General features: G+C 36.7%; 3 protein-coding genes across 8 annotated transcripts; all 3 read left to right on the top strand.

Moving 5' to 3' along the window:
* The first annotated feature begins 1518 nt into the window (after positions 1–1518).
* Positions 1519–2927, top strand: LOC110226834 (uncharacterized protein At4g15970). Its single transcript, XM_021019610.1, has 3 exons — positions 1519–1748; positions 1818–2165; positions 2297–2927. The coding sequence occupies exons 1-3, from the start codon at positions 1590–1592 to the stop codon at positions 2732–2734; spliced, it is 945 nt and encodes a 314-aa protein (XP_020875269.1). The 5' UTR covers positions 1519–1589; the 3' UTR covers positions 2735–2927.
* A 922-nt stretch (positions 2928–3849) lies between these two features.
* Positions 3850–14115, top strand: LOC9306737 (disease resistance protein RML1A). 3 transcript variants are annotated; one of them, XM_021017068.1, is made up of 7 exons: positions 3850–4195; positions 4512–4853; positions 4942–5074; positions 10467–10901; positions 10998–12078; positions 12176–12454; positions 12542–14115. In XM_021017068.1, exons 3-7 carry the CDS (start codon positions 5013–5015, stop codon positions 14021–14023), a joined length of 3339 nt encoding a protein of 1112 aa, XP_020872727.1. In that variant the 5' UTR covers positions 3850–4195; positions 4512–4853; positions 4942–5012; the 3' UTR covers positions 14024–14115. The 3 variants fall into 3 exon arrangements, with proteins under 3 accessions (XP_020872727.1, XP_020872728.1, XP_002870666.2); XM_021017069.1 differs by having other exon boundaries at positions 4426–4853; XM_002870620.2 differs by lacking the exons at positions 3850–4195; positions 4512–4853; positions 4942–5074 and having other exon boundaries at positions 10221–10901.
* On the top strand, positions 4988–9600 carry LOC9306738 (disease resistance protein RML1A). Of its 4 annotated transcripts, none has more exons than XM_021017071.1 (5): positions 4988–5074; positions 5919–6355; positions 6452–7523; positions 7617–7895; positions 7991–9600. In XM_021017071.1, the coding sequence occupies exons 2-5, from the start codon at positions 6189–6191 to the stop codon at positions 9476–9478; spliced, it is 3006 nt and encodes a 1001-aa protein (XP_020872730.1). In that variant the 5' UTR covers positions 4988–5074; positions 5919–6188; the 3' UTR covers positions 9479–9600. The 4 variants fall into 4 exon arrangements, with proteins under 4 accessions (XP_020872730.1, XP_020872729.1, XP_002870667.2 ...); XM_021017070.1 differs by lacking the exon at positions 4988–5074 and having other exon boundaries at positions 5899–6355; positions 7991–8702; positions 8772–9600; XM_002870621.2 differs by lacking the exon at positions 4988–5074 and having other exon boundaries at positions 5899–6355.
* Positions 14116–14372: the final 257 nt, after the last annotated feature.

Here is a 14372-nt window from a genome sequence, read left to right as displayed (position 1 = left end):
CGACTTACCCGTGTCTTCTACACCGAACTCGTGTCACAGTGCAGTCACTTCAGATTCTCGAAATGGTGACAACCACTTCGACCATCCCTTCGGCTCACGGGTCCAATGGGCTTCATCCTTTATGGGCCATTATCCTGATTACGTGGCAATCTTTGGTTGGTCTCGTACTTCTGGTGCGGGATCCGACACCAACAGAAACTATTTGAAAGCAAACTTTTAAATTGATTTGAATTTCTCTTTTAAATAAAAGTATTATTGTCTTTTAAATAAAAGTATTATTAAAACAAAAAACAACAAAATAATGTTTAACTTCACGAGACGGAGTTAGATGGTAGGACGTGTTTGGGTTGATATTAATATGAGACGATATAATACAGGTGATATTAAACCAATGGATCAATGGAGCTTCCACACCAAATCAATCTAATACAACATTATATCCAAATAGTAATAAAAATCGTATACTATTATCTGGCATCACTTGCAAACTATATTATTATACTATTTTATCATATTATATCTTCAAACAAATTATATAATTTGATTCATACAAAATATTTAATCCCGTGCTGTATAGCACGGGTCATGATCTAGTAATCAAAACATTTGCTACAAGTCTACAACTAATTACAAGTAATCAAAACATTTGCTACAATTACGGGTCATGATCTAGTAATCAAGACATCATCACCGGTTTAAATATTCCGGTGTAAGTATACAAATGATTGGTTTTGATTCCCTTATTGACTATACGTGGATTGCTATAAGTCACTTTCTCTTTTTTATATTACAAGATGTAATTTATAAAAACATAAGAGAGACATTCTAAAGGGTGAGTATAATTGAGATTACTTACTTTACTCTTGCCGGCCTAATTGGTAAATAAGTATTTAATATACAATAAGTCAGATATCTCTGTGTCCATTATATTCTTTTTGTTTTTATTTCAACAATGAAGGCTAAACTAACCAGTTTAATATGAATAATCATAATAAATTTGAGTTAATTTTCTTAGACATAATCACATAAATACCTATGAATATTTACACTTTTAGTATAATGTTTAGGGATTTATATGAATCATTCTATACAACCTCTAATTCTCCATTTTATTTATATGACTGATTGTTTTTTTTTAATGCATTACCTAATAAAAGCAATTAGAGATTATGAAAAAAAATTTGAAATCAGAAAACAAATATTAAAATGGAAGTAAACTTGGAGAAACGATCTCTCATAACAACAATCTCTAATTGAGTTTCTACCAAAAAAAATAAAAAATAATCTCTAATTGATTCAAAAACAAAAGTTATTTGGGTAATAAATTCTGAAAGGTGCAAAATGCAGTTATTTGTCAGTAAAAGAGAGAATCCCAACAATTAATATATAATCTAACCATTATTTACTTAACAAATATGGATTTGGAAGTAAAAGGAAATGATTATAACCAGATTCTGCATGAACCCTTTCTTATCTATTCAATGTATTCATAGTAATCACCATTAATGCGAATATAACAAAACATATATTTTGGACTTTCAAGATTTTTATATTCTAAGATTTTGCAATCAAAACTCAGTAGAACAAAAATGAAGATTGTAAGGATAGTGAAGTCACCTTACCTTGTCATATGTTGCCTTCTCTTGATCATTCTCTGGTTATTGTCTCATCATCATCATAATCATCATCACTATTGTGCTCCATACATGAATACTATCAGAGGAACACAATTCTCGCATCTTCAACCTGTAAGATCAAGATTTATGATGCTTTTTATTCAATAACATTATTGATAGATTTGGTATCTCTGGTCATAGGAATCTTCAGGCTTATCGAGTCTACTAAAAGAAGCAGCCACAGAAGACAGGATAGTGATTATTACCATGGTGGATCGAGAATGGGCAAAACCTGACTCTATTCTTGATCTATTCCTGGAGAGTTTACGTATTGGAGAAAGAACCAAACACTTGCTAAACCATTTGATCGTTGTGGCTTTAGATGATCAAGCTTTTCGATATTGTCGTCGTGCCCACCCGCATTGTTATCTTCATAGAGGTCCGAGAAAAAAGTCAGAATCTTTAATACCCGATGGTCTTGTTACCGGTTGGAGCAAGAAGTCTTTGGTTAAAGAAATTTTAGAACTCGGTTACCACATAATGTTCACCGTAAGTTCTCTTAATGCAAAAGTTTCCCTTTCTACAACCAGTTTTTATTGAACAAGTATGACTTAGTATTCAAGAAATTTAATGTTTTTTCAAACACTGATTTATATCAATCTGTCTGAATTTGGATGCAGGAAGCAGATGTGATGTGGCTAAGAAATCCTCTAATGCACTGCCACCCACAAAATCCAATCTCAGTGGCTTGCGGGCTCTCATCGAGTGATCATCAACATGATCATTTAACAACAGAAAACACAGGAGGTTTCTTCTATGCCAAGTCCAATGATATAACCATAGACTTTTTTAAGATCTTGAACGTGGAGAGGGTTTTGTATCCTGCAACTGGAAATCAATCCTTGTGTGACATTGTCAAGCGCAAAGATGTAATCAACGCCCTTGATATGAAAGTAACCTATTTGGATGATGCTAACTTTGGGAGGTTTTGTCAACCAAATCCACAAGATCAAAGCAAGATAACTACAGTCCATGCAAGTTGTTGTAATGATACAAAGAGTAAGGTGCATTACCTAAAGCTACTTCTCCAAGACCGGAAAAATATGAACCCGCAATAGACAATTCCAAGCCAATGCGGAGGATTTTATCCGTTATAAACATTTTAACATATCTATACTAGTATTTTTGCAGTCAATTTAGATGGGTAAAAATGCAGTGGATAATTCCAAGCCAATGCTGAGGATTTTATCCGTTATAAACATTTTAACATATTTAACAAATAAAAATTTAATCGACTGAGGCTTGAGAATCCATGGATATGCAGAGTGAAAGAGAGAGATTGGTGTTCTTCGAACATGCTCGCAAAGTATCAGAAGCTACCCGAAGTCAAAAACCCTTTATTTAGATGCATGCTGACGTTAGTCTTCTTTTTTTCTTTCTAAGTTCATTCATGTTTGTTTTGATTATCGTTTTTTCTGGAGGATTTATGTGAAATTCGATGTAGAATTTGTGATTTCATAGCGTAATTCAAATTGGGTTTTATGTTAACTTATTTAATTTGAAAAAAAAACTTATATTATTTGGCAAGGTAATATGATTGAATAATAAAAAACCATCATTTATTTTTTATTTTAAAAAATTTCCATAATAAAACCATACTTTATACACTACGTCCTTACATAAAACCATAATAAATCATCAGTTATAAGATACCGGAATCAAAATTAATCTAAATTGTTGGAGGAACATCAATCTCTGTTTCTTCATAATTCATGCTTTTTCAACCATAAAAGTGTTTAATTATATATTTTTTTAATTAATATCGAATTATATTTTAAAAATATTCATTTCATTAACTAGTTATATTTTTTTCTATAATATATTATTTTGACAATATCAAAATATATATTTAAAAATTTTAAAACTCAGATTTTTAGTGTTTCTTTATAAAAATTTTATTGTTCATTGGGCTGTCTTTAGCAAAAAGCCAATACGGCCCATTAAGCTATTCTGTAGGATATGAATATGATTATGATTCTGACATAAATTTTCCTGATACGTTACGGAAGAGAAGATTAAAAAGAAAAAAAAAATCGCGAAGCTTGAGAATCCATGGATTTGCAGAGTGAAATCGGGAGATTGATGTTCCTGATGTAGATAAACTACAATTTCTCAATTGAATCCAAATCACAAACACCAAACTGAATCGTCGTTCATAAAACGAGAATTCAAATCTCATGTGGTAGAGCTTAGAAGTAGAAACAGCTCTAGCAACAATGAAATATCAAAACCTTAAAGAGTTTACAGAGAGAATTGAAGAAGAAGAAGAAGATTACACAAATTTCTGGTTATTTTCCTGCAAATGAAGATCATTTGCTATATATCTCTGCTTCTCGATTCTTCCTCTAACAATGCCATCAACCACTCATCTCTTGCCACGTCTCACAGCTATTGTTTCCACTCATCTACAGCCACGTGTCGTTATGATATATCAATGCCTCGTTGACGAGATGGGAAGGAGCACTAGTGGAAATTTCACAGTTTCAGAAAGTCTCTGAAGTCAAAACAAATGATTCTAGGTGCTTTTTCTTCTGTTTTTTTTTAGTTAGCTTTGATGATACTTTTCAAATTCAATTTAAGAACATAACTAGCATTGATTCTGCCCGTAAATGTGAACTCTTATGGTAGAATTTCAATATTCTCTTGACACAAAAAGAGTATAGTGTTTATATATATAGTATCACTTTTGACCTTGCTTCAAACTGGCACTCAAGATTCAGTAGTAGTGCTACTTATTCATGTTTTGCAGTTTTAGTAAGAAGGATGTGTTTTGAGGTAACAAATGTTGGTAATTAGCTTTGCGTTCTTTGCCCACTGGTGTAATGATCTTGGCAGAAGAAGGACAGAGTAGTAGTGGAATCGAAGTGGGCAAATCTGAAACTGGAGGCAACAGAAACCACCACATAGACGAAGAAGCAGAAGCTTTTAAGTTCCCTCAAGATGAAAACATCAAAAACAGTAAACATGCAGGTCACTGGAGTTGGCTTAGGAAGCTTCGTCTGGGGAAGAAGAAGATGAAGATTAATAAGACAGAGCTGAGTTCGAGACAAGTCTCAAGATCCAGTGATGATACCTGAGAATCTTCATGAGGTATTATGAGCCTGAAGCTGTTCAGCTTTCTAAAGATGAAATCATCACAGGTTGTTGGATTTTGCTTGGGAAGAAGACTATTAATTGGTAATAGAAATGTCAACTCAATCCTCAAAGCTTTTGATTCTTTGACATTTCTCATCATAGTGGCATTACTAAATGAGATTCTTTTCAGTTTTGTGAAGATGTGCCTTGAATTCCCGAGGGAGATTTGTTGTTGATGAATACAGTAAATTCCAGAGGGAGATGTTTTCTTGCAGAAACCGGAGAACGAAGTCTATCGGAGATCATTGGAATTGGCTTCCAAGGTACTTCTTTATTGTAAAAGGTTCCTCTAATTGGTCCTCTTTCAAGGAATTGAAATATACGGTCTTAGCAATAGGAACTGCGAGGTCGTTTGGATCAATGGATATATAGTGACTCTTAGAAGGAAAGTAATGTATCTGAATCATATCATATCTTTAGTGTAGAAAAACATATTGTACAGTGTAGAAAAAATAATTTTCAATTTTCAAATTCAATTTAAGAACATAACTGTCATTGATTCTACATGGAAATGTGAACTCCTATGGTAGTTTTTATGTATATAGTCACTTTTGACCTTGCTTCAAACTGCACTCAAGGTTCACGTTTTGCAGTTTTAGTAAGAGGGATGTGTTTTGAGGTAACAAATGTTGGTAATTAGCTTTGCATTCTTTGCCACTAATAACCACGTGAGAATGCTATTCAACAGTCTCACGAATGTTCTGAAAATCTTGTCTTTTATCTATCTTTTATTAGTTTCATAATCAGAGGAATTTATAACTTATTCTTGTTAGCACAAGGAAGCTGATGCCTATGTATGCAAGCTTTATACAATTGATTACAAAATCATAAAAGTCAGTGGTCTTCAACGACTGTGGGGACACATGTTTGTAACTTTGTATTTTTCTGTAGAAATTTCTTTGGTGTTTCTTACTATAGTGAAAGTGGGAAACACAGTGTTAGGTGGTCCTCGATGACTTTGGGGGCACATGTTTGTTTTTTTTCTCTTATCTTATCATTTTCCCCTTAATATATGTATAGCCCATTGTGATACCTTCTTCTTCAAATCTTACTTTTACTCTATCTCTCATGGCTTCTTCTTCATCTTCTTCACCGTCTGACTTCAAGAGATACCATGTCTTCTCGAGTTTCCACGGCCCAGACGTCCGTAGTGGATTTCTCAGTCATTTACACAATCACTTCGAAAGCAAAGGGATCACTACGTTCAACGATCAGGAGATCGAGAGAGGCCATACGATCGGACCTGAGCTCGTGCAAGCGATTAGAGAATCTAGAGTCTCGATTGTGGTGCTCTCGGAGAAGTATGCTTCTTCGGGCTGGTGCTTAGATGAGTTGGTGGAAATCTTGAAGTGCAAAGAAGCTTCGGGGCAAGCTGTGATGACTATCTTTTACAAAGTTGATCCGTCTGATGTACGGAAACAGCGGGGAGATTTCGGATATACTTTCAAGAAAACTTGTGAAGGGAAAACAGAGGAAGTGAAGCAGAGATGGATCAAAGCTTTGAATGATGCAGCAACCATAGCTGGAGAAAACTCTCTAAACTGGTTTGTTGTTTCTTTTGAGCTCAATATATTAGAATGCTTTTATGTTTCCTAAGTCTTATAAGACCCACCAACTTTGATTTTGTTTGCTTTTATTAGGGCTAATGAAGCAGAGATGATCCAAAAGATTGCTACAGATGTTTCAAACAAACTTAATGTCACTCCGTCCAGGGATTTCGAGGGGATGGTGGGACTTGAAGCTCACCTGACAAAGCTAGACTCTTTTTTATGCCTTGAGAGTGATGATGTGAAGATGATTGGCATTTGGGGTCCTGCTGGAATTGGTAAGACTACCCTTGCTAGAGCTTTATTTAACCAACTCTCTACCCGTTTTCGGCGTAGTTGTTTTATGGGGACCATTGATGTTAATGACTATGATTCGAAGTTGTGTTTGCAAAACAAGCTTCTGTCCAAAATTTTGAACCAAAAGGATATGAGGGTACATCATTTAGGTGCAATAAAAGAATGGCTTCATGACCAAAGAGTGCTTATAGTTCTTGATGATGTGGATGATCTAGAGCAACTAGAGGTATTGGCTAAAGAAACTTCTTGGTTCGGTCCTGGAAGTCGGATCATCGTTACCTTGAAAGATAAAAAGATTTTGAAGGCACATGGGATCAACGATATCTACCATGTGGATTATCCTTCCGAAAAAGAAGCTTTTGAGATATTTTGTCTTTCTGCTTTCAAACAAAGTTCTCCACAAGATGGTTTTGAAGAGCTTGCAAGAAAAGTAGTAGAGCTTTGCGGTAATCTTCCATTGGCCCTTCGTGTTGTGGGTTCTTCTTTTTATGGGGAGAGCGAGGATGAATGGAGGATTCAATTATATGGGATTGAAACTAATCTTGATAGAAAAATTGAGAATGTCTTGAGAGTGGGATATGACAAATTGTCAGAACGACATCAATCTTTGTTTCTTCATATTGCATGCTTTTTCAACCATAAAAGTGTTGATTATGTGACAACCATGCTCGCTGACAGTGTTTTGGATGTCGAAAATGGGTTGAACACCTTAGCCGCTAAATCTCTTGTGTCTACTAATGGGTGGATAACGATGCACTGTCTACTACAACAATTGGGTAGACAAGTTGTTCTTCAACAGGGCGACCCGGGGAAACGTCAGTTTTTAGTAGAGGCCAAAGAGATTCGCGATGTCTTGGCAAATGAAACAGTAAGTAGTACTTATCTATATATATACCCAGGATATTGCCTAATTTTGTTTGTGATAACAGTTTCACCAGTCTTCTTTTGCAATATTTGGTAGGGTACTGAATCCGTCATAGGTATATCATTTGATATTTCGAAGATCGAGGCGTTATCTATAAGCAAGCGAGCCTTTAATAGAATGCGTAATCTCAAATTCTTAAATTTCTATAATGGAAATATTAGCTTGTTAGAGGACATGGAATATCTACCTCGTCTAAGGTTACTTCATTGGGGTTCATACCCGAGAAAAAGTCTTCCTCTGGCATTTAAGCCAGAATGTCTCGTCGAACTCTATATGGGATCCAGCAAGTTGGAGAAGCTATGGGGAGGAATCCAGGTTGGTATTTGATACTTGTGATTGTGAATACGTTTGTTTACTAATGATTTAACCTTAGTATGATATTCCTCATTTTTTGTGTGTTTGACATGCAGCCCCTTACAAATCTAAAGAAAATAAATTTGGGATATTCCTCTAATTTGAAAGAAATCCCAAATCTTTCGAAAGCCACTAACCTCAAGACGTTGACACTTACCGGTTGTGAGAGTTTGGTGGAGATTCCATCCTCTATTTTGAATCTACAGAAACTGGAAATGCTGTATGCGTCAGGGTGCTCTAAGCTACAAGTTATTCCCACCAACATCAACTTAGCATCTCTTGAGGAAGTCAACATGAGTAATTGCTCACGTCTGAGAAGTTTTCCAGATATGTCTAGTAACATCAAGCGTCTCTATGTAGCAGGCACAATGATTAAAGAATTTCCTGCGTCCATTGTTGGACAATGGTGTCGTCTTGATTTTCTTCAGATAGGCAGCAGAAGCTTCAAGAGATTAACACATGTCCCAGAGAGTGTAACACATCTAGACCTACGCAACAGTGATATAAAGATGATTCCAGATTGCATCATAGGTCTCTCGCATCTAGTATCTCTTCTCGTCGAAAACTGCACAAAACTGGTGTCAATTCAGGGTCATTCCCCTTCGCTGGTGACCCTATTTGCAGACCACTGTATATCACTCCAGAGCGTATGCTGCTCTTTCCACGGACCAATCTCGAAATCGATGTTCTACAACTGTCTGAAACTGGATAAGGAATCAAAAAGAGGAATCATACAACAATCGGGTAACAAGTCTATATGCTTGCCAGGTAAAGAAATCCCTGCAGAGTTCACTCACCAAACTTCAGGGAACTTGATAACCATCTCTCTGGCTCCAGGTTGTGAGGAGGCTTTTTCTGCGTTCTCAAGATTTAAGGCTTGCCTTCTGCTTTCGCCAATCAAGGATTTCGCATTTAATAAGATAAATTGTATTCTAAGAAGCAGAGAAGGTGTCAAAATTAACTGCACTACAGAGTCCATATATCCATTTGTGTCTGGTGGATCTCTATCAGAACATCTGTTTATCTTTTGTGGCGACTTATTTCCTGAAGAAAACAGAGGCCTCATGGACGTGACTCCGAACGAGATTCTGTTTGATTTCAGCTCCAGTGATGTCGAGATTATGGAATGTGGTGTAAAGATCTTTTTGAGTAGTGGCATCGAAGTGGGCTACTCTGAAACTGGAGGCAACAGAAACCACCACATAGATGGAGAAGCAGAAGCGTTTAAGGTGGCTCAAGTTGAAAACAGTAAACATACAGGCCACTGGAGTTGGCTTAGGAAGCTTCGTCTGGGGAAGAATAATAAGACAGAGCTTAGTTCGAGAGCAGTCTCAGGATCCAGTGATGATACTCGGGGAATCTCCATGAGGTATCTTGAGCATGAAGCTGTTGAGCTCACTAAAGATGAAAGCATCACAGATCTTTTCCGTTTGCTATGTATTGGTTCCCTTGCGGTCTGTGTTTTCTTTTCTGTTTATTTTGGGCAACCCCTTGTGGTCTCTGTTTTGTTGCTTTTTTATTGCTTGTTTCTTCAATTGCAATGACCTGCATCACAGACAGATCTTTTTGTGGAAAAAATTTGATGCTGAATTTGTGATTTCATGGCGTAATTCGAATTGGGTTATTTGTAGAATATGACAGAGATGGGGAGGAGCTTTACTGGAAATATCACATTTTCAGAAAATCACAGAGTCAAAACAAATGATTCTAGGTGCCTTCCTTTTTTTACTATTTCTTCTGTTTTTTTTAGTTTGCATCAAAATCGAATTAGCTGGAGATGTGAACTCTTATGGACTTAAGAGTAGTCTTTAATTATGTATCTTAAGATGTGCGTGGTGTTTTGTAATTTGAGATATATTTTTTTGGCTTCCAAGGTACATCTTTATTGTTAAAGTTTCCTCAAATTGGTCATGTTTCATCTTTTGGTTCTGATTTAAGATAAGAAACTGAGATCTACTTGTTGTCGAGGCTTAGCTAGTTGTCTTAGCAATAGGAACTGCGAGGTGGTTTGGTTTGATATATAGTGACTCATTGAAGGAGAATGATGTAGCTGAATCATATCTTCATGCCTAGAGATGAAGTACAGTGAAGCAATGGTTATGAATCTTTGGCTTTTGTTCGTTAGACCAAATGTTGGTAATTAGCTTTGCATTCTTTGCCCACTGGTGTCAAATAATTGGACAATGAACGTCTATTTAATCTTATGATAATTGGTCTTTATCTTAATCTGTAGATTTTAATAACAGAGAGGAATATATAACTTATTCTTGTTATATGCAAATGCAAGCTTTACAAAATGAAATACAAAATCGTAAAAGTCATTCGTCCTCGACCACTATACTATAGTGAAAGTGGGAAACATATTCACTCTTATGGGGTCCTCGATGACTTTGGGTACACATGTTTGGTTTTTCTAAATTTTCTTTGTAATTTCTCATATCTTTACGCGTGTTCCTTCATTTTTCCCTTCAATCTCACTTTTACTCTATCTCTCATGGCTCCTTCTTCTTCTTCATCGCTTGACTTCAAAAGATACCATGTCTTTTCGAGTTTTCACGGCCCAGACGTCCGTAATGGATTTCTCAGTCATTTACACAATCACTTCGAAAGCAAAGGGATCACTACGTTCAACGATCAGGAGATCGAGAGAGGCCATACGATCGGACCTGAGCTCGTGCAAGCGATTAGAGAATCTAGAGTCTCGATTGTGGTGCTCTCGGAGAAGTACGCTTCTTCCGGCTGGTGCTTAGATGAGTTGGTGGAAATCTTGAAGTGCAAAGAGGCTTCGGGGCAGGCTGTGTTGACTATCTTTTACAAAGTTGATCCGTCTGATGTACGGAAACAGCGGGGAGATTTCGGAAATACTTTCAAGAAAACTTGTGAAGGGAAAACAGAGGAAGTGAAGCAGAGATGGATCAAAGCTTTGACTGATGTTGCAACCATAGCTGGAGAACACTCTCTAAACTGGTTTGTTGTTTCTTTTGGGCTCAATATATTTGAATGCTTTAGCGGAGGAGCTTCTATCATTTAAGACCCACCAATATTTTTATTTGCTTTTGTTAGGGCTAATGAAGCAGAGATGATCCAAAAGATTGCTACAGATGTTTCAAACAAACTTAATGTCACTCCGTCCAGGGATTTCGAGGGGATGGTGGGACTTGAAGCTCACCTGACTAAACTGGACTCTTTGTTATGCCTCGAGTGTAATGATGTGAAGATGATTGGCATTTGGGGTCCAGCGGGAATTGGTAAGACTACCATTGCTAGAGCTTTATTTAACCAACTCTCTACCGGTTTTCGGCATAGCTGTTTTATGGGGAACATTGATGTTAATAACTATGATTCAAAGCTGCGTTTGCATAACATGCTTCTTTCCAAGATTTTGAACCAAAAGGATATGAAGATACATCATTTAGGTGCAATTAAAGAATGGCTACATAATCAGAGAGTGCTTATAGTTCTTGATGATGTGGATGATCTAGAGCAACTAGAGGTGTTGGCTAAAGAAAGTTTTTGGTTCGGTCCTCGAAGTCGGATCATCGTTACCTTGAAAGATAAAAAAATTTTGAAGGCACATGGGATCAACGATATCTACCATGTGGATTATCCATCCAAAAAAGAAGCTCTTGAGATATTTTGTCTTTCTGCTTTCAAACAAAGTTCTCCACAAGATGGTTTCGAAGAGTTCGCAAGAAAAGTAGTAGAGCTTTGCGGTAACCTTCCATTGGCCCTTTGTGTTGTGGGTTCTTCATTTTATGGGGAGAGCGAGGATGAGTGGAGGCTTCAGTTATATGGGATAGAAATTAATCTTGATAGAAAAGTTGAGGATGTCTTGAGAGTGGGGTATGACAAGTTGTTGGAGAAACATCAATCTCTGTTTCTTCATATTGCATGCTTTTTCAACCATGAAAGTGTTGATTATGTGTCAACCATGCTCGCTGACAGTACTTTGGATGTCGAAAATGGGTTGAAGAACTTAGCTGCTAAGTCTCTTGTGCATATATCTACTCATGGTCGTATAAGGATGCATTGTCTACTACAACAATTGGGTAGACACGTAGTTGTTCAACAGTCTGGCGAGCAGGGGAAACGTCAGTTTTTAGTAGAGGCCAAAGAGATTCGTGATGTACTAGCAAATAAAACAGTAAGTTCTTACCTTTATATATTATCTTGATATATCGTTCAATAAATCTTGAATGATGGCAATATTCATCTTTCTTCTTTTGAATGATTGTTACTAGGGTACTGGGTCTGTCATAGGTATATCATTTGATATGTCTAAGATAGGCGAGTTCTCTATAAGTAAGCGAGCCTTTGAAAGAATGTGTAATCTCAAGTTCTTAAAATTCTACAATGGAAATGTTAGTTTGTTAGAGGACATGAAATATCTACCTCGTCTAAGGTTACTTCATTGGGATTCATACCCGAGAAAAAGTCTTCCTTTGACATTTCAGCCAGAATGTCTCGTTGAACTCCATATGCGATACAGCAAGTTGGAGATGCTATGGGGAGGAATCCAGGTTGGTACTTGATACTTGTGAATTTGTTACTAAAGATTGATTTAACCTAAGTATGATATTCCTAATCGTTTTTTGTTTGACATGCAGCCCCTTGCAAATCTCAAGAAAATAGACTTGGGATACTCCTTTAATTTGAAAGAAATCCCAAATCTTTCGAAAGCCACTAATCTCGAGACATTGAAACTTATCGGTTGTGAGAGTTTGGTGGTGCTTCCCTCGTCTATTAGAAATCTACACAAACTGGAAATGCTGGATGCGTCAGGGTGCTCTAAGCTACAAGTTATTCCCACCAATATCGACTTAGCATCTCTTGAGGAGGTCAAAATGGATAATTGCTCACGACTGAGAAGTTTTCCAGATATTTCTAGAAACATCGAGTATCTCTCTGTAGCAGGCACAAAGATTAAAGAATTTCCTGCGTCCATTGTTGGATACTGGTCTCGTCTTGACATTCTACAGATAGGCAGCAGAAGCCTCAAGAGATTAACACATGTCCCACAGAGTGTAAAATCTTTAGACCTAAGCAACAGTGATATAAAGATGATTCCAGATTACGTCATAGGTCTCCCGCATCTAGGATATCTAAACGTTGACAACTGCAGAAAACTCGTGTCGATTCAGGGTCATTTTCCTTCGCTGGCCTCTCTATCTGCAGAGCACTGTATATCACTCAAGAGTGTATGCTGCTCTTTCCATAGACCAATCTCGAATTTGATGTTCCACAACTGTCTGAAACTGGATAATGCATCAAAAAGAGGAATCGTACAACTATCCGGGTACAAGTCTATATGCTTGCCAGGTAAAGAAATCCCTGCAGAATTCACTCACCAAACTAGAGGGAACTCGATAACCATCTCTCTGGCTCCAGGTGGTAAGGAGGTTTTTTCTGTGTTCTCAAGATTTAAGGCTTGCCTTCTGCTTTCGCCAATCAAGAATTTCGCATTTAATAAGATAAATTGTATTCTAAGAAGCAGAGAAGGTGTCAAAATTAACTGCACTACACAATCCATATATACATTTGTGTGTGGAAGATCTCTATCAGAACATCTGCTAATGTTTTGTGGCGACTTATTTCCTGAAGAAAACGGATGCCTTATGGACGTGACTCCAAACGAGATTCAGTTTGAATTCAGCTCCAGTGATGACAATGTTATGGCATGTGGTGTAAAGATCTTGGCAGAAGATGGGCAGAGTAGTAGTGGCATCGAAGTTGGCTACTCTGAAACTGAAGGCAACAGAAACCACCGCATAGATGGAGAAGCAAAAGCTTTGAAGGTATCTCAAGTAAATAACATAAAAAACAGTAAACATACAGGTGACTGGAGTTGGCTTAGGAAGCTTCTTCTAGGGAAGAAGAAGATGAAGAGGAATAAGACAGAGCTTAGTTTGACACCAGTCTCAGGATCCAGTGATGATACACAGGGAATCTTGATGAGGTATCATCACCCTGAAACTGTTCAACTCTCTAAAGAAGAAAACACCACAGATCTTTCGCGTTTGCTATGTATTGTTTCCCTTGTGTTCTCTGTTTTGTTGATTTTCCATTGCTTGTTTCTTCAAATGCAATGACCTGATGCATCACACATCTTGTTGTGTTTAGACGTAATTTGTTGTATCTGTTTGTTTGGTGTTAGTTTGTTGTTACTAATAAAAGTGTTTGATTGTGTGAAAAAAAAAAAAAAGAGTTTTCTGTAACACCTCAACTTTCATTGAATACTAGATAAAGATCCGTCAGATGAACGGGTTTAATTTTTTCAGACGGGTTTAATTTTTTAAAAATTTAAATCAAATTTAATAAAATATTAATTAAAAATGTTTTAAGTAGAAATTTTCTTTCAAAAGTAAAAACAATATTTATTTTTTCACTGTTGCATTGTTTCTTTAACCACTAAAACTAGATCATCACCCGTACTGTAGT

The sequence above is a fragment of the Arabidopsis lyrata genome (assembly GCF_000004255.2).
Source record: "Arabidopsis lyrata subsp. lyrata unplaced genomic scaffold ARALYscaffold_7, whole genome shotgun sequence".
Classification (NCBI taxonomy): domain Eukaryota; kingdom Viridiplantae; phylum Streptophyta; class Magnoliopsida; order Brassicales; family Brassicaceae; genus Arabidopsis; species Arabidopsis lyrata.
This window is presented reverse-complemented; position numbering and strand designations above follow the sequence as displayed.

Coding starts and splice junctions, on each gene's coding strand:
- LOC9306738 (XM_021017071.1), top strand. CDS start 6,189: ATGACTATCTTTTACAAAGTTGATCCGTCTGATGTACGGAAACAGCGG. Junction 6,356..6,451: donor GGAGAAAACTCTCTAAACTG/GTTTGTTGTTTC, acceptor TGCTTTTATTAG/GGCTAATGAAGCAGAGATGA. Junction 7,524..7,616: donor ATGTCTTGGCAAATGAAACA/GTAAGTAGTACT, acceptor AATATTTGGTAG/GGTACTGAATCCGTCATAGG.
- LOC9306737 (XM_002870620.2), top strand. CDS start 10,231: ATGAAATACAAAATCGTAAAAGTCATTCGTCCTCGACCACTATACTAT. Junction 10,902..10,997: donor GGAGAACACTCTCTAAACTG/GTTTGTTGTTTC, acceptor TGCTTTTGTTAG/GGCTAATGAAGCAGAGATGA. Junction 12,079..12,175: donor ATGTACTAGCAAATAAAACA/GTAAGTTCTTAC, acceptor GATTGTTACTAG/GGTACTGGGTCTGTCATAGG.
- LOC110226834 (XM_021019610.1), top strand. CDS start 1,590: ATGAAGATTGTAAGGATAGTGAAGTCACCTTACCTTGTCATATGTTGC. Junction 1,749..1,817: donor AATTCTCGCATCTTCAACCT/GTAAGATCAAGA, acceptor CTCTGGTCATAG/GAATCTTCAGGCTTATCGAG. Junction 2,166..2,296: donor GTTACCACATAATGTTCACC/GTAAGTTCTCTT, acceptor ATTTGGATGCAG/GAAGCAGATGTGATGTGGCT.